Source organism: Pleuronectes platessa, chromosome 7 (genome assembly GCF_947347685.1).
Source record: "Pleuronectes platessa chromosome 7, fPlePla1.1, whole genome shotgun sequence".
In the NCBI taxonomy this organism is placed as follows: domain Eukaryota; kingdom Metazoa; phylum Chordata; class Actinopteri; order Pleuronectiformes; family Pleuronectidae; genus Pleuronectes; species Pleuronectes platessa.
In genome coordinates this window covers 15,556,485-15,579,417 of record NC_070632.1, presented here as the reverse complement: position 1 = coordinate 15,579,417, position 22,933 = coordinate 15,556,485, and the positions used below count along the sequence as shown (strand labels likewise).

Below are 22,933 nucleotides of genomic sequence, written 5' to 3'. Positions count from 1 at the left end.
TCGCTTTCCAGAGCCCTAAGTGACGTTGATTTATCTGATCTCTTCACATGATTAAAAACAGCCAGAGTTTAGAAAAACTAAAGTTTCCAAACTTAAGTAAAAGAAACATCATATTTAACATAACTTTACTTAAAATAAGCTTATTGGATCACTGTGTAAAAGGTTAGGCTAAGTAATAGCAGATCATGACTGCATAGTGTTAACATGAGCCTTTAAGTGACTCAAAATAAAATAATTCATTTTTATAATTTTTTTTAATTACAAATAATAAAACAGCCAGAGTTTAACAACAGTTTTTTCGCATGGGCTGCTAAGACTAAGACTTGGTAATTATCTCCTAACAAGATACCTTTAGTTTTAAACAATAGTATCCCTCTTTTACAATTATTCAAATTATTTTAACTCCGGCTATTGATTGCACTTTATGAGCATTAAGTGTATATTATTACTAATGCATTTTAAGTGTTTTTACATATACTCGCAGGTCCTGAGAAACACGTTATGTTTTACAGATGTGGCTGGAAAGACATATAGTAAAAATTTGAAGCACATTTATTCAACTATTGTGAAACTGGAAATGGAAGATTTGCATGTTTGTCTGAGAAATCCCTGTAATGATAAATTGATTGTGGACAATATGGACTCAATCAATCAATGCCACTCTTATAGAAGAAAAGAGCTTCATGACTGATTGGAAAAAGATGGTTACTGTGTTGAATACAGTGCAATAAAATTGTATCAGTATATACATTGTATTTACAATAGAATATACCACGTACAGTAAAAGATAATAAATACAAACTTTACATGTTGGATATACCGTCACTGTGCTTCCTCATCCAGCAGAGTGGGTTCAGTGTGGTTTCAGTGCAGCAGCCTGGCGCACATCCCTCACCTGCCTCAGCCCCTCTCCTCCGACTCTTCATCCTGTCCTGAGAGAGAGCGACAGAGAGAGAGAGAGAGAAGCAGAGGAGGAAGAGAATCTACTCCTCAGCCCCGGGAGGCAACTGTTAACAACTTTTTACGCACACTTCTCTTTAACCTGATACTTTTCCAGTCGATTTTACGCGGTGTCCCTCCGGCAGATGGAACTTTTTCTGCGAGGAACCCTCAGTTTATTATGCAGCTTGCGGGAGCTGAAGTGAAGGTGCGCCTGAAGGAAAATGCTCTGACATCGTTCTCGTGTAGATTTTTCTTGTCGCTTTGATTAAAACACGTCTCACAGAGACTTGAAGTTTGAGAGTTGAAGTGTGCGCAGCGTCACTGGAAGCGTTTGGCCATAAGGGACGTGAAACCAGCGCCAAGCTGCTGAACAGGAGAAGAGAAGAAGAAGAAGCTCTCCTCGCAGCGGTGGGTTCACGTTGAAGCACATCGAGAAAAGTCACGACCATTAGAATCCGGATTCAGTGATGTACGTGTGAAGAGTTTTCCCTGATCCGAATTGGTTTGGTTCGGACGACGGGAGACTTTAATGGATTTTTTATGTGGGACCCGCTAGGATGGACGTGGTAGATGAATCAGAAGCGTTACAGAGGTTTTTTGAAGGTAAGATTTCACTGAGTATTGATATTATTAAAGCAACATATGTGTGGTTTAATACAGGGTGGTGTCATCTCACTCAGATGATCCGTTTGGTTGTTTTCAGAACAATTTAGGCTTGTGAAAAATAATTGTTAATGACACAAACATGTAATGAAAGTCTCAGCTCCAGTTGAGTTAAACCTCGATGAGGTTTGGTTTAAGCTTAATCTGTTGCATGCACACATGACAGGTGGTTAACTAATGAATCATGTGGCTTTTTGGATGAAAGTTAACTCGAAAATGTTTGTGCATCATGTTTCAAAGTTTTCTCTGCAGGCTGGTCATCATAACAAAAAAGTTAAAAATGCCAGCAAAGTCAGGAGGTTTTACTGGTGCTGGGAGCAAAAGTGCTGGTGATGGGTAACAGATCACATTAAACAGGGAATCCTGAGAGAGGGAGAAAAAAAACGAGGTGGAGGAGGTGGGGTTGAGGGTTGGAAAGGGTGTAGGAATTTAAGTCAAGATAAATGGTGTGTTTTGCAAGGGTCCTGTGGCACAGTGTGTGCGTGAAATGCCGACGTGAGCAATGGGATCTGAACCAGTGGTGTGGTGTTGACGATCCAAAGGGAAACAAACCCAGAAAAGAAAGTCAGTTCAGAAAAGTGGAACATTTTGTTTGTGCTTCAAGAAACATTCAAATCCAGATGCAGCATTTTATATTGTGTCTTTAAAACAGTGAGGTTTTAGTTTTTTACACATACATGAGAGTTTGTGTGTTTTTATCTGAATCATACTGATAATTTACTAACCTCTTCAGTTCCTCTGAGTTCTGGTTGTCGACTTGGACTAAATTGGAGTTAAATGCTTTGATAATAGGAATTAATCTAACTTTGTGAACTTTATTCCATCTATCATATCCTTGTTGTAAATTATATATAGCATGTCAAATACACCACAATACATTTTTTGTCACCATAAGGACGTCTCACTGTGCTCTGTGATTTACAGCTCGCCACCCAATTCACGTCTTTCTCAATTAGAGGTTGTATTTACTTTTTATTTTAAAGAAACTCCAGTGTCAAGTGTTTCAGGAGGAGTCAAGCGTGCATAAAAACACACAGTGTGGTTTATGGATACCAGTTTACACTCTATTATAGTATACACAGAGTGTTGACTTGAATATACACAGTCATCCATGACTGTCAGAGGTTCCCTGCCACTCTGACAGGAATTTAGTGTGTTTACATTCTTGCTTTTGGGAGTTGGAGAGATGTTCTTACTTTGGCTTTGTTTCAGCCGCTCTCGCACTGAAATGTCAACTTGTCCATTAAAATTACACAGTAGGTGCGGCCTCCGATGAATATTTTCCGATTCAACTATTTTCTGGTATAAAACTCTTCATACTCATGTTATCTTTCTCAGAAGAATCAGTCAGGTCTTTAGGCAACCAACTTTTAATTTGCATTGGCGTCAAAAACCGATAAGTCTTGAATTTTAGATATTAGTAAATTGGTCCGTAAATTTTCATGTTTACTGCCCTTTACCTGAAAGAGACACATTAAAACACACATGCCGACAGCACTATAAAGGATTTTGGCAGCGGTAAACAGTGTTTTAATAGGATTACTGAAATATGTATACATTCACACTAATGCATGGTGTACATTCCTGTGGTGGCTGTTAAAACACAATGAGGTGAGAGCGGTGTGTCTCCTCGGGTATTTGCCGTTCCCCGGGCTCTCCCTCTTTCTTACTCCATTAGAGTGACAGTGAGCAGACGGGGTGAGGAGGTGAGATAGTGCAGACTCTGGGCGGGTGGAGGGAGTCGGGCCTGTTGAGAGAAACCCAACTCAACCACCAACCCCCTCAAAACTTGACCTTCCCCGCTCTGACTCACTTTGGACACCGAACGGTTGTCTCATGCTCTGAGAGGACAAAGGATCATCACGTTTACTGCTGTTGTGTTGTGTTGTTCTATCCAATTCCCCATTCTTAGATAACCAAACACTTGATATAACCATAACCCTCAGCTCACACGTCCAGCTTGTCCTACAGGCAAAATACATTGGAACGGAAACATTCACATATGATATTTTGAAAAACCAATGAAAAAAATTCAATGGAGACAAATGCCACTGAAGCAAATGTGGGTCCAGCAGACATTAGTGTGTATTGTCTACGTATATATAATAAGAGACGACAATCATGCTAGTGGCTCTGTGAGGTTGGACTTTGAGCTGAAACTCACTTTTCATTCTCAATTCAGCTGCTTATTATCCTCTCAATTCATTGTTTGGTGCATAAAATGTCCAAATGTCCAAATGATTATTAAAATAATTACATTTCCTGTCATCTAGTTGATTCAGTTAGCTGCACTCAGAAACTAACAAGCGGTCATGTGTTCCATGCATCTTAACGACATCGTGGAACACGAGTCACCTTGGTTCAAAACAAAGAAGTGCAGCAGTGGCTGATGGGAATGTGAACAGTGAAAAACCACTTGATAATGCCCAGAAAAACATCAGTAGATCAACAGAGTCATGAGAATATACTCTATATGTAGAAACCGTGAGTATTTCAACAAGTTTCAACCTTGTGAAAAGATGTTGAGAAATTTTACTGGATAAGAGAAAACGTTGACCTAATGGTGGCGCTATAGAGGAAAATTCCCAGGATAATTTACATCATTGAGATTCACGCGAACCACGAATGTGTTAAGTTTTCGACCCACTAGAGAATTGTTGAGATATTTTATAAAACTTTTGGCTCAACCAACAGACAGAGCCATTAACTTGCGTTGATTATCAAGACTATCGAACCGTATCTGCCAGAAATGAAACTTCGGGCACATTCACCTCCTCACCTTCTGTCTTTTGGTCAAATAATCACGTTCTTACGTCACTTTTGCCTCTGGAAGGTCGAACAACTCATTACCCATGATACTATATCAAGATTCCAGTGAAGTGCCACTGTACTCCCACAGCGGTTGTAAATCTGGACTGGTTGCTCTGATCTGCGGGGTTAACGAATCGAAACGGTCGGTGGATTGCGGTGAGAGAAATATATTGTTTTTGAGCAGCGAGGCTTACAGTGCTTACGAGTGCGATTTAAGTTTTTCATGGCCGTGCCTCACTCCCATCAGTGTGGACTGCCAGCTCAGTAATCTGCAGCCAGTAAATGTTGTTTATGAGAGAACTGGACCCTGTGGGACTGATCGCTGTTTGTATTCACGTTTGTGGGCAACGATTTAAAGAGAGGTTGATGTGCAGAGTGTTACAGGATGTTTTTCTGTATCAGTCATTGCTACAAATATCTTTGTATATATCAAGCGCAGCCTTAATTGCTGAAATTAAACAGGTGATCAAAATATGGTTTACATAGGTCTACTCTTTTGTTTTATTTCTGCCCTTCTACACCTTCTTATTTTTATTCTGACCACTGCCAAGGAGGTTATCCCCTGTCCTTATTTTGGTTTGTTTGTTGGGTTGAGAGCAAGATTACACAAAAACTACTTCACAGATTACCACAAAACTTGGTGGAAGGATGTGGTATGGGTCGGGGGAAGAACCCATTGGATGTAAGTACGGATACGGATCAGGAGGCAGATTTAGGATTTATTTTTTTACACTTTCAACATTGTGACATAGGGCAAGAGATTTTCACTGGTTTCCCAGGGAACGATTAACTGGATCTCGATGAAAAAACAGTCAGGCCTATTTAAGGGACGGATTTCTATAAATAAATAGAATTTAAGAGGACCTCGGCAGCAGTATGCCGTTCGAGTTCCTCCACTGCTTCACCATCTTCTCTCCCTTTCTCCTCCATTCTTTCCTCATTATCTTCTAACCTCTCTACATAGATGCTCTATCATTCATTCCAGCGCAGGCCCTCACACTCGACCTCACATTTGCAGTTTTTAATTTCGTTTTTTTCCAGCCTGGCTCCTTGTCCCCGTCCCAGCCTCGTCACCCTGTAATCTCCTGAGCCAGGTCCACCGGTGCAACCAGTGTGCGACAAGGGCTGTGTGTGGTAGCCTGGTACAGCTCTTTCTCATGACTGGGGAATAATCCTCATTATAACGCTCTCTCAGCCTTTGTCACTCACACACACGCACGCATGCATACACAATATGCATTTGCACATAGGCATGCACGCGCAGACACACACACACACACACACTCTCTTGCTACACTGATCTGAGGCTCTCAGGTCTGCAGAAGAAAGTCTTTCAGCCCCGAGCAGAGAAACATGTGAACAATTTAGAGGAATTTTGTTCTTCTCATCTTCTGTTTCAGGTGCTTTCATCTCAAGGACGTCAACATGCTTTGGCTACGCGCAGGTACTCTGCCGCTCTGTCTGCTCCGCTTCTCTATAGATGTGATTCATTAGTTCATAGTGTCGTAGCAATGCTCTGCACTCTTCTACCAGTAAACAAATGGAGAAGGTCTGTGACTCTCAGCCTGTGTTCGACCTCTACGATACTTTCCTCTATAGACTTTTTTGATTTACCATTTGTCTATTTGTGGTATATCTGTGTTTAAATGTAAACCGTGGATATACGATATTCATGTGTTTCTAGACTGCCGAGGAATTACTATAGACCAGATCTTACATTGTGAATCTCTGTATTGGTTAAACCGATAGTGAAATTTTTTTGGGGGTTGTTGTATCAGAGTTTGTGCCAAAGTACTACAGAGATAATCCGTTAAATAGAGAACGCGATTAAGATCAAAGTGCATCAAGTTTCAGGACATAGACAGATTCATTTACTATCAAATCTCTGTCATTTAATGATTCTACATAGTTTTATGTTGTGTTTAGAGCTGATTTCAGTTTGTAATTCGATTTTCCTCTCAGAAAATATATCCACAGTGTGTGTGTGTGTATGTGTTGTGGGTGTGCGGCCAAGTTCACTCTGGTCTAATTGTTTGATAATCACATGGACTTTGTTCCTCCTTAGTCGCAGTTTAATCATTAACGCACACGTGAAAACTTACGAATCTCCTTTAGAGGCAAATATCTGTGAAGATTTCCAATTCAGAAGTTTTGTTCAGGTATTATGTTTAATGTAGTTTGTCTGTGGACTGTCAGTGGCCTTAATAACAATATTTTGTCCATTTAATGTGTTTAAACTTTAACATAAGACAATTACAGTATATGTCTCATTATTTGAAATAACATGGACAGAAGAGGAAAAGCTGTACAGTCAAACCATGTTTAATGGCCACTCACACACTCAGCCCTCTGTTTGTGTTCATTTTAGATTATTTCTGCGCTGACAACTCAGGCATTGAAATGGTGGCTTAACACACACAAACATACGCATTCATACACACACAAACAAGTATACGCACTCACATGCACGCGGATGCTTACACGCACACACACACACACACACACCGCTCTCAGCCCCTAATCTCTGAAAAGGCCGGTCTGTATCGAAGTTGGACTGACAATCATTTCACTGTTTCTTGTTGAGCACAGCTGGATGGAGAGAAACATAGAGGGCAGCGAAATTTACACATCCAGTTCACAGCAAGTTAAACTTGACCGAGGGGTTTGTCGTGGAATAATTTATCTTTCTATTCTTCTCCAGCCACACAAGAATAACAGTTAATGACAGATTAGCCATAACTCACCTTAACTCAGATGAGACATGGCAGCATTCGTGTGAGAAGATTAGTACAGAGGTGGAGAAGAGGCGACAAAAACATATTATTACAGATGTTCATTAACTGCAATGTTACCGGACGCCTAAGACAGAGAGTGTGTGGTGTGGTGACCATACTCTTTAAGTAACAGAATCCAGTCTTAAGACAATTTCTATATTGTGGTTTTTTTCTTTTTTCGACACAGAGTTTTACTTTAAATAGTTTTGTTCTCTGTGATTTTGACTTACCAGCAAAGTGTACTTAGTGCTGAGTGCTTTCTGGTAGCTTTGTTACCTCAGCCTCCACACAGTGAACAAGTCACTTAACAATGGCTTTGTTCTTCAGCGGTTGCGTTAGAATTTGCTAAGATAAATCAAACTTAACCGAACGCCCAAATGACCCAGTACACTGAGCTGCAGGCAGGTGGACAAGACGGATGGATGCTAGGTAAAAGCCTGAATTATTGAAAGGTGTAAAATCAGCATCTGAAACATTCCCAGGCCCTAAATGTTTAAATGTTCAAATGTGCAATCAATAATTTAATTGATTGCACATTACTTTTATATCTGCTTTTTCCTGCAACTAAACATTATGACAAGTCAAGTCAATGTATTTACCAGAATCACAACTTTTCAGTGCTCAGTCTGATAGTACATCTCTATTTGAAGCTTTGGAGGGAGTTTAGCTATGTTTTCATTTTGTATAGATGCCTGTATCTACAGTTTACACATGTTTATCCCACAGGATTGTCCTGAGTGAACATGTATACAGTAGTTGACTTTAAAAATACTGGAAAAAAGGATACAACTCAGTCCTGGTAGAGGACTTGATTTTCAACCTGCATCTTATAACATCCACCTTATGACTCGAACTCGCCTGTTTGACATCTCTTGGACACAAAGTTTGTCTTCACTTCAGCCCTGTTTTCCTTTTAGCTTCTTCTCTCTATCGTTTTCATCCCTGGACATCAAACTTGGGTTCTCTCTCTCTCTTGCACTCTCTTCAGTCTCCATCTATGTATCCTACCCTCCCCTTCCATCTCTCCATTTTTCGTTATCAGGCCTGCCAGCTTAAATTTACTGCCTATTTGGGTGGGGTGCACATCTGGATCTTATTTTAGGGAACCATCCTGCTTTGCTCCCCTCACATTGGCACGTATCAAGAGACATTAACCATCTGCGTCTCTCCGGCAACGAAAGCCAATCAGTGTAAACATGATGTTTTTATTAGAAAAACAAGGTTATTTGAGGGTTTACAATGTTGAATGTTACACGGGGAGTTGATGTAAACGTGACTGGTTAGAGAGAAGTGGATTGTTTTGTGGATTTATTGATTGATGGTTGAAAGACACTGTTGTGTGTGCTGCTGTAAACTGTGAACTCTGGGCTCGGCTTAGACAAAGAACTTGATTCACAGGATGATAAAATCCATTAAATCATTTGCGGTAAATTATAGCAATGTGTGGACAGGAACTGTGACAACAACACTTAAAAACCATTAAGGTTATTTGGGGTTTCTGATGAAAAGCAAAGCATCATTACAAACACAAAAGGAGGGAAAAGAGACTCTTTTTCTAATGCTAACACAAAAATTCTTTGCATTCCCCGCTGAGTAGCTGCTTAATCTATCAGAGAAAGCGTGTGTGTGTGTGTGTGTGTGTGTGTGCGTGTGTGTGTGTATGTGTGTGAGAGAGGGAGAGAGAAAGACTGGGGTTCGCCTGCCCACAGACTTTACACCCGCTCCTTCACACCCTCCAACCTGCTCCCCTTCTCCTCTCTTCTTCTCTCACACACTCACTCCATCCCCAGCGTCCACAGTTTGGACCGGTGACAGCTTTGGAGAAGTTTCATCACTTTCTGTCGTAACATTGGAGCTGAGCGTTCTGTGTGCCGCTGGTTTACATAAAGTGATTTACTCTTTTACAAATATATGCAGCGGCAAGTGCTTGTACTACATGTTGGTGTTTTAAAGATTAAGTGGGGTCATGTGTTTGGGATTTCTGAGGCTTTGGCTATCAAAGGGTGAAAGTGACCCTGGGGTCATTTTCATATATATTCATAAATATATTAACACAATTTAGTAATTGTGATGTTCCTCTACATTCAGTCTCTGGGAGACACAGCAATGGGGAAATGATTACTGAGGTACAACGTGGGAACCATCAACTTGAGCAATTCCAGTCCTAGAGGCTAAAGGCACTGAATCATCAGTATGTGTAGTATGTGATCTGCTGTGTGGACTACTAACATAATTAGGCTGTTTGTCACTCCTGAAACCTTAATCCTTAAATCGTCTGCAAGTCAGTCAGTCATGATTTTCTCTCTGTTCTCAGCAAATTATACTTCCTGATTTAAATGCTTTGATTTATTGTAATCGGGGTCTTTATGCAAATGGAGCTATGAATTTTAGTATGTGTTTTTAGATTATTCTTACAAGGATTTATACAGACACAAGCAAGTGTTCGAACTGTGGAGATGTTGTGGCAGTGTGTGGAGTTGCTGAAAGATTCCCGTTGCTAATTCCCAGATGCTCTCCATCTCCCTCCTCTGTGTTCCCGACCCTCCCTTCACCACAGGTCATGATATTACCAGTTCTCTGGAGCCAGCCAACATCGACACCAGTATCCTGGAAGAGTACATCAGCAAGGAGGACGATAGCACTGACATGTCAGTGGGGACACCAACCCAGCAACGTCAAAACAACATGCACATACTGAATCAGATCATGTCGTTACACAGGAATTTGTTTATTCTGATAAGGCTAATCCCTTTTTCTTGTTGTTTTTCTTCTTCTTCTTCTTCTTCTTCTTCTTCTTCGTCTTCCCCCCCCTCCCCAGCTGTTTCTCAGAGGTCCACAGCGCCCCGGGACCAAATTACTCATCTCCCCAGGCAGGAGTGTCCTCCTCTGGGGGGTTGGTGTGTGGTTTGAGCCCCCCTATCCCACTACGCCAAGGAGGCCTTCCGCCTGGGCCCCCCAACTGTCAGAACACCTACCCCCCAGGTCCATCCCTGGGCCTCCGACACAACTATCCCTGCCTGGGACAGCAGCAGCAGCAGCAGCAGCAGCATCAACAGCAACAGCAGCAGCATCAACAGCAACAGCAGCAGCAGCAGCAACAGCAGCAGGCACACCTCAAGCCCGAGCACAGGGGCCTCTACGCTCCAGGGTGAGCACAATACCAGGAGGTAGATGGAAGGGTGTACATGACGGAGAAAATGTAGCATGACTTGCTACTTAGGAATGTCAAAGAACTGCTATCGATGATTCACATTTCAACAGGAAATCAGACAAAAGTTGCAACAGATGACAAGGTATTTCTTTTCTTGTTTTGAGTCCGCAGCGAAACCAGACTCACACCCTACTACAGGTCCATTATGCAATCAATACTTGATTAAGCTTCATTTGTACAAATAAAGCATTAGCTGGTCAAGAGGGGGAGGGAGACTGATAACAGACACAGAGAGTCAGATTACATCCTGCAAAAAGAAAAATCCTGACGCACACATGCTTGTGTAAAGAACTCGGAACTAGAAACAAACTCCCAAAGGAGAGTTTCTCCCTGAAAATGACGGCAGTTTAAACAATATGGGATTGTACTGTATATAAGTAAGGATATATGAGGGAGAGATGTCCAACTTGAAGCATGGTACTATTTGAGCACTTTCTTTATTTTTGAAAGTCTGACATTATTGTGATTGTGGTTATAAAATCTGCTGCTTTCTCTTTTCCCTTCAGGACACTACCCGAGTCCCCCCCAGACTCCAGCTCAGAGCCGTACTCTCCACAGCAGGTGAATGGTAAGTAACACACACTTTTTATTCAAGTTGGTCACTGTACATATCTGCTTGAGTCAATATCTGTTACTCATCATTTACTTCTAATATAACATTTGGGGGTGGGGGGGTCATGTCCCTTAGTTTGTGAGTAAAAAAAATCTATATTTAAAGGCAGTCTATCTGTTATTTATTAATCTGTGTTTGTGCATTGTCTAAAAAATGATTTCGTCTTTTAAATTTGATTTATATAAGTCTCATTTCAAGTGCTTCCACAAAGAATGGACCAGTGTTTCAGTGGCTTGTTTCAACACACAACTTGAACAAAACAGCATTCAAAGTCATTATGTACTTCTTGCCTCTGTGCTGGTCTTGCCCATTAGTAAAAAGGTGTGGATTAGTGTTATCTGATGGGCAGCCCTCCAGTTTGAAGCAGTGCAAAGTGCCTTTAAGCAAGGTTGGAGGAAACTGTGTAAAGTGGAAAGATCAATCTCGAGGAGGAAGAGTCTGTGCTCTGCGTGAGATCATGAAAACCTTGTGCTCCTCCGTCCTTGTTCTGTCTTTCAGATCCTCACATGATCAGGACCATGACACCAGAAAACATGTGTCACATGACCCCAACGCCACCAATCCACTATACGAGCATTCATCGGGACATGTACCCCAAGCCCGAGTCCATGATATCGCAGTATCCCATTGGCCCGGCCACGAGTGGAGGTGGAGACATGCAGCAGACGCAGATGCTCCATCACTTGCTGCAGCATCCTCAGGGGCAAGAGTGAGTCATGGTGATATACTGGTGGGAGGGAAGAAAGAGGGGAGGGAAGGAGGGATAAGTACTGTCCAGTTCATATGGAACAGAGAGAATTATGGGAAAATATGAACTTTTTGACCGTGTTTCCATTTTCTCACACACAGTGGCATCCCTGCTCACCAGGCCAAGAAGAGGAAGCACTCCGACTCTCCCAACAGCACCCTCAATTCCCAAATCCTCACAGGTATCATCAAGCAAGAACCAGGTAGGCAGGCATCTTTCTTCTCTCCTCCATCTCCTCTGTACCTCACGCTCACCTGCTCTTAGATAATGAAGAGTTTTTCAGAACAGTTGTAGACTTATTTTTCCTTGGTCTTGTTTTAAAAGTCACCATTTCAAACTTTTTATCGCAGGTTTAATGCAGGATGCAGACAACGGCTACATGGACCCAAACTATCAGTGCATCAAGTGGCAACCTCACCTGCAGAACAAGTGGACACCGCTCTATGACGCAAACTGCAAAGAGCTGTGGGTTGAAATTTACGTTGGCACATCTTCACATCCTCACATGTATTTATTTTGGAACAAAAACAGCTGAAAGAACACAGAGTCATAAAAAAAAAAAAATGAAAGCAGCTATAATTGGTTGAATGGATAATTCAGCAAAGTTTACAGTGGGAGTGGTAAAGGAATCGCGGGGTTGGAGAGGTCCACGAATTCCTCAGAGGTGAGCCGTGCGGGGGAGTGAACGAGCACAGGGTTTCGGCTTAGAAAGACAACGTGAGGAGGGGGTAAGGGGATGAATTAGTGTACATCTACTCGGGCTTTTGCAGTGCCAAACTAGAGAGAAGTATAGGTAGGGAGGGAGGTTAGAATGAACTCACAAGACCTTCCAGATATGTTATCAAAACCACCTGGTTGCCCATCACCAAGTTCCAGGACACCACTCCTACATAAAAAAGAACAGGAGGTTTTTTATTTGTTTAAAACTAGATTTAAGTCTTTCAGAGGATCTTAGTCGTCTGTGTGATAAAGTAATGTCACAGAAATAGAGGCTCAGGGGGCCTCCTGGTGCTGCGAGGTTTCCAAGGCTCCCAAACAAAGATGCAAAATGTATTTTATACCACTGGTTGTTGGCATTGCTAGAGAAAAATAGAGACATTTTCATACAACTGGTATGTATTTCTTTATAATGTAGAGCACATTGAATATGCTCTATGTATATGAGTTTCTCTTTTGGGGTTTTTACCTAAAAAACATGGAGAAGCTTGTGTAAAAAAAGTTAAGAGTCCCCCCCCCCCCGCGCCTTTACATCTGTGTTGACATCCCATTACTCATACACCATAATCTCTCTCCCTGTCTTTAGTCCGATGCCAACCTATCGCGTTGACGCAGACAAGGGTTTCAACTTCTCCCTGTCTGACGACGCCTTTGTTTGCCAGAAGAAGAACCACTTCCAGGTCACAGTGTACGTAGGCATGCTGGGCGACCCCAAGTACATCAAGACCAGTGATGGCCTGCAGCCCATCGACTGCTTCTATCTCAAACTCAACGGGGTGAAGGTGAGTGAAGCAAAACAAGAGGAATAACATAACGAATGATCGTAAGTTCTATAGTGTGACCAGTATTTTTTATTTCTGTCTTCATTGCTAGGTGGAGGCCATAAATCAGTCCATCAGTGTGGAGCAGTCACAATCTGACCGCAGCAAGAGACCGTTCAAGCCAGTGCTGTGAGTCTGAACACCGGAGACCATTAAAAACCTACAATGGCACCGAGCAGAGTGCAAGGCCTAAACATCCCTTAGATTCAATCAAGCCACATAACACTTCACACAATCATAGATATCTAACCCATAACTATGACTTATTCTTTTCATGGTGAGCCTTTAATTATTCCATAGGAAATTGGTTAATTGGTCAAAAATGCTTCTCAATCCCCCCAAAAAGATTATAAATTCTTGATCTGCTCCCTTTTCCGGATCTATGCCATAATTTTCTCTTCCATCTTTCCACCAGCATTCATGGAAATGCTAATCCTAACAAACAAACAAAACAATGGACAGGGGTGAAATGATTGCCTTGGTGGAGATAACAACAAGTGCTATTATGTACAGTGAAACTTCTCTCTATTTCTGTCATCTTTAAAAGAAGCATTTCCTTCTGGGAAAGTTACAGCAGGCAAAATCCCCAGTCCTTGTTTTGTTCTGTAATGTGTTCAGAAGTTTACCAGGAGCTAATATGAGACTGTAAATAAAGTGGAGGTCACTGTTCGGTCTTTTTGTTTCCGTGTTGAGCTGCATTAGAGGTATCGAGGCAAGAGGAGGAGATTTTGCACCACGAAGCCTTTATCTTTGAAAGATATCCACTTGATTCATCCAATTCATATTTCTAAGGACTCATATTAAAGTTAGTTAAACATCTAAATAGATCCACAAGCCTCAGCACTTAGACTGAAATCGCTTTAGAAAGAGATCCTTTAGTGGTCACTATGAACAGAAGGAAAGCTGGCTGCAGATACAAGCTGTTTCAGTGTTGGCCTGTCCTTTAATTGAACCACAAGCAGTCTGCAGTTGTAGGAGAATCTTTTTGTACTTATGTCTCTGCCATGTGTTTTCTCACAGCATCACCTTGCCATCAGAGCAGGTCACAAAGGTCACAGTGGGGCGGCTCCACTTCAGTGAGACCACGGCCAATAACATGAGGAAGAAGGGCAAACCAAACCCTGACCAGAGGTGACGCACATGTCATCACCTCATCACCGTCACTTTATTGACCCTCCCGTGAAAAGCCCCAGTCATCACACTTTCTCCTGATGTTTTCCCCCTGGCAGGTATTTCATGCTGGTGGTGGCGCTGAACGCTCAGTCCCACAGTCAGACCTACACTGTGGCTGCTCAAGCGTCTGAGAGGATCATCGTCAGGGTAACGTCTGGCCATGTCTGTCTGCCTCCTACAACAATCATATCCCTTCTTAATGTGTACCTTTCTCTTAGTCTGCTGCACACACCTACTGTACATGCACTTCTGAAACACCGTGTAGATCCCAACATCTCCATTCCGTGCCTTTTTATCAGCGATCTTCTAATGTTAAAATTATACTCCAGAATAAATTGCTTAGGTGAATTTAAACTAGGAAAGAAAGTAAAAATGTTAGTGTCCTGTGAATAACACGTCTCTTAAAACATTTCAATGGGTTTTTAAGTCATTTATTAAGTTCAAAGATTTGAGGATTATTTTCAACATATTAAGTATTTTTGACCATTTTCAGAAAATATATGACAAAAAATGTACAGACACATGGTTTTTGCAGGACAGCAATGGTACTGCACTGATCTCAGGAGTGTAAAGCATGGACTGACAATATTGTTGATTGCTTAAGATTATTAAATATCAGAGATATTGAAAGCTACACACTCACTTTTTTGTTTTAACTAATTGTGCTTGCAGAAGCAATTTATAATATAATTAGTAATATATTTCAGTTTATTTGAACAGGCACTAAAATCTTCTAAGTTAAGTCAATCTTTCACACATTAGACATTAGAAATTACGCATATCTGTATAATCAATACGTAATGTTACAATAACCAGCCGCTGGTTAGCCTAGCATACAACAGCAAAATCTCTGTCCCCCCCAAAAAATAGGCTATGACAATTTAACAAATATGTCACTACCTCTAAAACGCACAACATTAATATATCTGTGATATTTGTAATAATGTACAAAGAAAAGAAAATATCAAACTATTCCTTCATTTAACTGGATATCTGCACATCCATCTCTCTTAGATGCAGGTGTGTTGCAAAGGGTCATTTCAGTCTTTGGAAAAGAAGATCCCACACACTGCTCTCAATCAGAATCACAGTTTATTGATCATATACATCAAATCCTTGGTCCCGCATCAAAATTATCTTCTTTTCTCAAAAATATCTCCTTTCCTTTCAATATTTTTGTCATTTAAATTTTTCCAGATGTTTATTTAGAAACGTCCGAACCATGGTTTTTGTGTGCGCCGTCTACTTTTTGTATCAGGCCTCGAACCCAGGCCAGTTTGAAAGTGACAACGAGGTGCTGTGGCAGCGCGGACAACTATCAGACTCCGTCTACCACCACGGGAGAGTCGGCATCAACACCGACAGGCCCGATGAGGCCCTCGTTATCCACGGCAACCTGAAGGTCATGGGCTCTGTGGTGCACCCGTCTGACATCAGGGCCAAAGAGAATGTCCAGGAGGTCAGGACGACACTCAGTGTGTGTGTGTGTGTGTGTGTGCATGTTTTCAAACTGTCAGCATGTCACTGTGTGCCTCATGTGCTCGGCATCATGACTCGCGCCCTCACAGTTCCCTGACCGGGCAGTTTAACTCTGAGTTTTGTCATTTCATTGTACTTGACCCGAGCATTTTCATCTGCAACATGGACACTGTGTTTTCACGCCATCTGCATGGATGTCATTGTCATTCTGCCTGTGTGTAGGTCGACACCACAGGCAATTTGAAACGGATCTCTCAGATGAGGCTGGTCCATTATCAGTTCAAGCCCGAGTTTGCTGCCAGCGTGGGCATAGAGACTACTGCAGAGACCGGTAACAACCTCGTGAATAACCTGTGATCAACTGTTAAAGTCTAGCTCCATTATCTCATCTCTTTGTACACTGTTTGCCATGTTTTCATCTTAATGACTTAATGTTTGGTCTGTGCTTAGCTCCATGTGCATCATTATGAAAGCCTGTCCCATATCTGAGCATGCTGTCATGCTTTTGCTTCTTTTTAACTTCAGTACTTGTTGTATCCATCTGCAGGAGTGATCGCTCAAGACGTCCAGCAAATCCTGCCTGAAGCCGTGAAGGAGGGGGGTGACATAGTGTTCGCCAATGGAGAAAGGATCCCCAAACTGTTAGTTGTTAACAAGGTAATGACCTCACACACACACATACACACATACACACACATACTGTACATGCAGCACAGACAGACTTTACTTCGAGACGCACTGACACCTCTCCCTCTGACTTCAAAGGATCGCATCTTCATGGAGAACGTGGGGGCGGTGAAGGAGCTTTGTAAGCTGACGGACAACCTGGAGACGCGCATAGACGAACTGGAGCGCTGGAGTCGCAAGCTGGCGAAGCTGCGTCGTCTCGACAGCATGAAGAGCACCGTGAGTGGAGGCACTGTCAGGTGAGAACAAGGACCGATCACTCCAGGTTTATACGGAGAGCGACTTGCATGAGTGGCAAGAGGTGATTTATTACTTTTATTATTTATTCTTCCCCATGCAGCCAATCAGGAAGCTATTTTAGCCGGACAGGAAGTGGCCCGCTCAAGAAGAAGACGGTCCCACCTGGGAGCAAGGTCTGTGGTGATGGTGTATTCTAAATGTTTTGGAGCTGCTTATTTAACAGTTTTTAATGTATGTTATTTTTAAATTGCAGAGCTCGCTTCCAGATCAGGGCTGCATCAGTCAGAAATTCATGCAGGGCACCATCCTGGCCCTGGTCATTGTCATGGCCTTCAGGTAAGACTGAAATATAATGTGTTTGAATGACCACTGGAGGAAAAACATAGTTGAGTTTTATCCGTTCACATGATGAGATGACATTATAATATATTGCATCTTTATTCGTCTCCCCACAGTGTCATTTCCATGTCTGTTCTTTATGTGCTGACTCTTCACCACAGAGGAGACGCCACAGATGGGTATGTGCTTTGGATGAAATCACACACTTCTGATTGATATAGAAAGAAATCAAACTTTTCCTCTTTAATATCTCTCAGAATAATGATGTCTGTCCTCGCTTTCCATAGCTATGTCCCTTCCTGTGTTCTCTACATTTCTTGGATGCCCATCTTCACTGCCACTGTAACTTTCTGTCCGCCTGCCTGCCCCTGGTACGCTTTCGACATCTGTCTATTTCCTGCAACCTCTCTCACTGTCTGACCTACTGTTCTCTTTCAGCCTTATCTCTGATTGCTTAGCTGGGTGTTTCTTCTGTCCCGTCTGAAAGGGGATCGAGATCATGCGTCACTTATTCAAACACGCGAAAAATTAATTCACTTTTAAGTGCATCGTTGTTTTAGTGAAAGCATGCACTTGACCTGTTGTACTGTGCTGTGCCAATGGTGCAGGTCCAGGGCAGTACTGGGATCTTCACGCAAGAGTGCATCACTGTCCAGCACTCCTGCACCTGGTGAGTGGAGATGACTTGTAGGATTAAACATAAATATAAACATGTTCTCCTAAGGATCTGACCCGTTTCAAATCCTGCAGGTTGCTGTTCAACCCCAGTCACAAACAACCAATCAACCACAGATCTGACATTGAGTAACAACCAATCCACAACAGGTACGTCAGTGAATATGAGCTATGTATTATTTAGGTGTCTTCAGTGCAAGCTAATCATCTTCCCCCTCTAGATTTAGGCAGCCTGGCTCCCACACCAGGCATTATCAGCAAGAAGGCCAAGTCCAGAGCGATGGACAAGGACGGCCACACTAGAAACCGCCTGAGTCACACCTCAGCACCTTTGTACTTCGCCAAGTCCAAAAGGCCGGCACCGACCGACCTGGGCAGCGCAGGGTCCACCAACCGTCTGCCCGGCGGTCAGCCAGTGCCACGTAGACAGCGCAGCCTACACACAAAGGGTAAAATCCACAAACTCAGCCTAGACATGGCACTTTCTTCACACACATAATATCCAGTATTCAAACACCGTTAAAGCCATTTGTTTGACAGCAGCAAACAAAGCTTGTTGCATACTGTACAAAGGAATGCTACGGGTACTGTGGGTCATAAGGCTCATAAGGTAGCTTTTCTTGCTTTGCAGAAGGAAGGTCAGCTCCCTCTCTGACCAGTCTACATATTGTGGAAACGAACCAAGAGATCACGGCGCAGAGCTGTGCAACACCCAAGAGCTGCAGGTAAATAGACACTGATGTCGGACAGACTGGTGACAAATGAAAGGAAGATAAAGTGTCAAGCATAACTCCTCCAAAGATGTTCCCTCATGTTGGGTCTCTGTGATGATGGTGGAGAGAGCTGATTTTATTCTCCCACAGCTGTTCAGATGTGTTAAAGTCTGGTGACTGTGAACGTCACTGTGAAATGATTCATAACATTTGTATATGCATCGAACCATTCAGCGACTCGTCTGTGTTTTGTTTTAATAGTTAGTTACTGTTTGAATACAGATCCACGTTCGCTGATACTCATTTGTTTTCCTCTACATTGATTTTAGCTACACCATATCACTCCACGGAAAAAGAAATTCCTCCACTTCACAAATTACTTTGTACATGACGTGAGTATTCATTACACCACCTACATAATACAAGCAACGATAACACTTTGTTTCAGTGCTGTAAATCATTTCCAGGGAGGATTACCTGGAAGGGATGGGTAACTGCTTTTAAACTCAACACAACTAGTTACAAACAATTAATATAACAAATATCTATCGTAATATTTGCAGTTAACTTTCCAGAATTTATTGGAAATTTATTGTGCAATAACAGACCCACAACATAACGCATCACCAATTTGTTGTAGGTCCATAAAGAACGTGTGGGTTCAACAATGTGGAGCCACCAAGGGACGGTTATGCCCCAACCACACAGAGGCAGAGCTCTACAGGGGTCAGCCTACATCAACAAAGGTACATTATAATATATGTATTCATGAGTCCCAAGAGATTAAAACATATTTTGTCATTTTGTGCGATTTCCTTCAAGTATGTGAAACATGCTTTATTATTTATTAAATAAAATATTTTGGGCAACAAGGTTCGGTTTGGTCTTTATTGTGTGAAGTTCACATGTTGTACCCTAACAGCGTAGGTTTCCACCAGGTACTCAGGCTTCAGTCCAGAGACATACACCCTGGCCTGAGGTTAACTGAAGACTCTTAATTGACCATGAGTGTGGATGGTTGTCTGTGTGTGCCCTGTGATGGGCTTGCGACCTTTCTTTTGCCCAAAGTCAGTTTGGACTGGCTCCAGCCCCCCAACGGCCCTTATAGGATAAGCAGTATAGATATTTTCCCCACAGGTGTCTTCCTGTAAATGACTCATGTTATGCTCTCTACTGTTCTCTAAGGGGACTCGTCACCTGTGGTCAGTGCCTGTGCTGTCCTTCCAGGACATCACCTACCACTTCCGTGTCTCCCTGTCTGTAAGTAAAACTCTGCCTCCAAACACAGTATGTAGCGTGTGGATTCCACTGCTCCTTACTTCACTTTTAGTTTTACAAACATGATTATGGTGATCACTATATGTAATTACAATGTATTAGTGTATTTGATGTTGTCAATTTGATACAGTTAGTTCAACTAAATATACAATATAAAATAGATCAAACATAAAACTGCTATTTCAACTAAATTAAGTAAACTGAATAATTAATTGAAAAGAGTATATTAAACAGCTGTAAAGTCAACGAAATAAGTAGACAAAAAATATTTTATCTCACTTAAAGTCAATTTCATTGAATGTACTTTTTGAATAAAGACACTGTGATTAGTAATTCTTATGTCCATGTTTGTGTTTCATTAACAGAGTGAAGTGAGTTGTGCCACTGAAGGAGAAACCTCATCGTACTCTGACTACCATTTTATCATCCAGAGCAGCTGTGTGTGAGGAGGAGGAGGAGGACGATTTGCTCCAAGTGCCTTTGAACACACCACGTTACTCCTTCCATTTTAACACTGTTGTGGTGGGAAAGGGTTTTTGTATCATTCTTGTATATTGTTTTTAAAGAGATTTAATACAGAACAAACTATATACCACCGTCCCACTGTAAAGTCCTCCACATATATTTGCATTCAGACATCTCTTTTTGCTGTGATCACTGGATTTTCAAATACTGTTTCACTTTCTTTCTTTTTTTTTTATCTCTGTCACTGAAAATGTTTTAGATCACTGTCAATTGACAACTGAGTGGTGTCACTGTTCACTGCCAGTGTGAAAGTAACCCCCATGAGTTTAGAGCTCAGTTCATTACTGACCACTATGTCTTCTATAGTCAATGTAAGCCATATTACTTTTTTAGGGGATTTCACGTTTTTAAATCTAAAGTCCAGGCTAAGACACTGTAGATGACACTGCACACAAGTTTGTGTATAGTTTTGTAATAGTGTGTGTCTGTGCGGACACAGAACAACACAACAACAACACTGTTCAATAATTGTATACACTGGAGAGAGGATGATTGGCTTTGGCTGAAGGCCCTCAGTGAATGGTTGCAACTCACGAAGAAAATATACCTCAGTAGTGAACACTGGCAAACCCGGGGTCTCTACAGTGGAGCTTTGTGTTCGACTGCTTCAGCCACTAGACCGTCTACTGTCTCCTCACACAGTGTCAGACTAAACACTGCACGCAGAGAGGAATAACTGTTGCAGCGTTTCTATCTCAGCTGTGGCGTCAAATCAAATATTAAATTGCTGCATAAAATGTTGATGCAGAGAATTAAACCTAAAAAAGAAATGATCATGACCGGTCCTTAAACGAAGGCGTCCTTTTCAACACATTCACTGGATAACATGCGATAAGACTGGAGAAGTAAACAAACCACTGGAAATGAACATGTAGAAACACTGACGGCTTCTCGTATCTGATAATGGATAAAGTCCAACACTGACAATATTTCAAGAAACACTGGAATAGCTTAGATTGTATGTTGCTAACTGGAAAGAATGCTGGTGAGGCAATAAATGGCTGATATCATTTCAGGTGCACGCCCAATCACTTCTCGAAGATGTTACATCTCAGCTCAGAGGCAACTCTGTGTAACTGCATGTACTTATGTACACTGCGATGGTAAAATTAGATATGATACACTGGACTCTTTCATGTTTTTCTGTGGAGGTTTTGAGTACTTTTACTTTTTTGTGGCTTTTCGATTAAGAATATGCATTCCTAACTTTTCATACGAGTGAATTATAAATTGTTTTCTTTCTGTTATAATTTCTTGTTTTAAACGCATTCAACTCACCTACTACAACCACCATCCATTTGTTGCTTTTGTTTTCAAATCCATATTCCATATGTAAATGCATTCAGAAGAAGTGTTTGTCCAATGTAAAATCAATATTATAGGAATATAGGATGAACAGTTATCGGACAAAAGTTTGTTGAAGTTGTCGTAATATGAACACTGTATAATGTTTTTAGTATAATTATTATGACTTAAGTGGGTATAGTGTACTATTTCAGCTTATTTATAATGCACCAGCTAGCAAATTGAAACCACTGTAGCACTTTTTGCACTGTATATACGGTATGAACTGCTTCTGCTCTCTCCAGTGCACCAGATTGGTTTCACATACTCTGGTAGAACTGCATTGCATGTAACTGTATAGCTTCATTTTGTTACTACCAATGCTCATTTTTATGTGATGTGTTTTATGTAATTGTTTTTATAGTTCTTTTTTGGTTGTTGTTTCATCAATAATATATTAACTTTTAGCTTTTTGAGCCCAGAAGTGATTGATAAGCAAGAGAAAACACACATTTCATTTCTAATTTTAGCACTGTTTGTTATGAAAGAAATGCAATGCCACTAAAACATATTTTAATATCACTACTTTTTCGCCCATTTTATCGCTACATTTTCAAAGCATTTTGTCCCAAAAAAATATGCTGTAATACTATGATTGCATGTAGTAAATACATTTGTGATTGATCTTTGTGTTGTGTTTGATTGTCCACCTGGTTTGCTCTGCATGCCAGTTGTTCACTTTGTCCAGTAGAAGGCAGCAGAATATTTATGAACAGTAGAGTGTGTGTGTGTGTGTGTGTGTGTGTGTGTGTGGGGGGGGGGGGGGGGTCATTAAACTTATTTGGTAGATATTCAACAAAATAAATATTATTAAATACCTTAATATTTTAAATAACTACATTTATTTTATTATATTCAAATTATTCAATTAAACGGCTATGGGTTAATTCAATTTAAATAACCTATTTCAATATTTTATATTCAACTACATTAGATAAATTGAAGAACTTCATTGAATTGAGTAAAATAAAGACATAAATTAAACACAATGTAATTTTATGAAACTTAATTAATCAAATTAACTTAATGTATTAAATTCCACAATAAATTTAAATATTGGACTTTAGTTGTCCATAAATTTGACACAGTTAAAGACTTCAGATTTCAGTGAATACAGAAAAGATAAAAGGTAATTATATATTTATATGATCAAATATATATATATATATATATATGATCA

General features: G+C 41.1%; 1 protein-coding gene across 1 annotated transcript; it reads left to right on the top strand.

The window, feature by feature from the left end:
• Positions 1-894: 894 nt before the first annotated feature.
• On the top strand, positions 895-22,377 carry myrf (myelin regulatory factor). The gene is made up of 26 exons (XM_053426463.1): positions 895-1,545; positions 9,748-9,838; positions 10,009-10,338; positions 10,908-10,969; positions 11,513-11,723; positions 11,864-11,964; positions 12,113-12,227; positions 13,066-13,261; positions 13,353-13,429; positions 14,321-14,431; positions 14,530-14,620; positions 15,732-15,932; positions 16,175-16,283; positions 16,500-16,609; positions 16,718-16,878; positions 16,980-17,052; positions 17,133-17,215; positions 17,335-17,397; positions 17,827-17,888; positions 17,969-18,043; positions 18,115-18,342; positions 18,525-18,618; positions 18,936-18,998; positions 19,247-19,352; positions 19,792-19,866; positions 20,250-22,377. The coding sequence occupies exons 1-26, from the start codon at positions 1,500-1,502 to the stop codon at positions 20,328-20,330; spliced, it is 3,015 nt and encodes a 1,004-aa protein (XP_053282438.1). The 5' UTR covers positions 895-1,499; the 3' UTR covers positions 20,331-22,377.
• Positions 22,378-22,933: the final 556 nt, after the last annotated feature.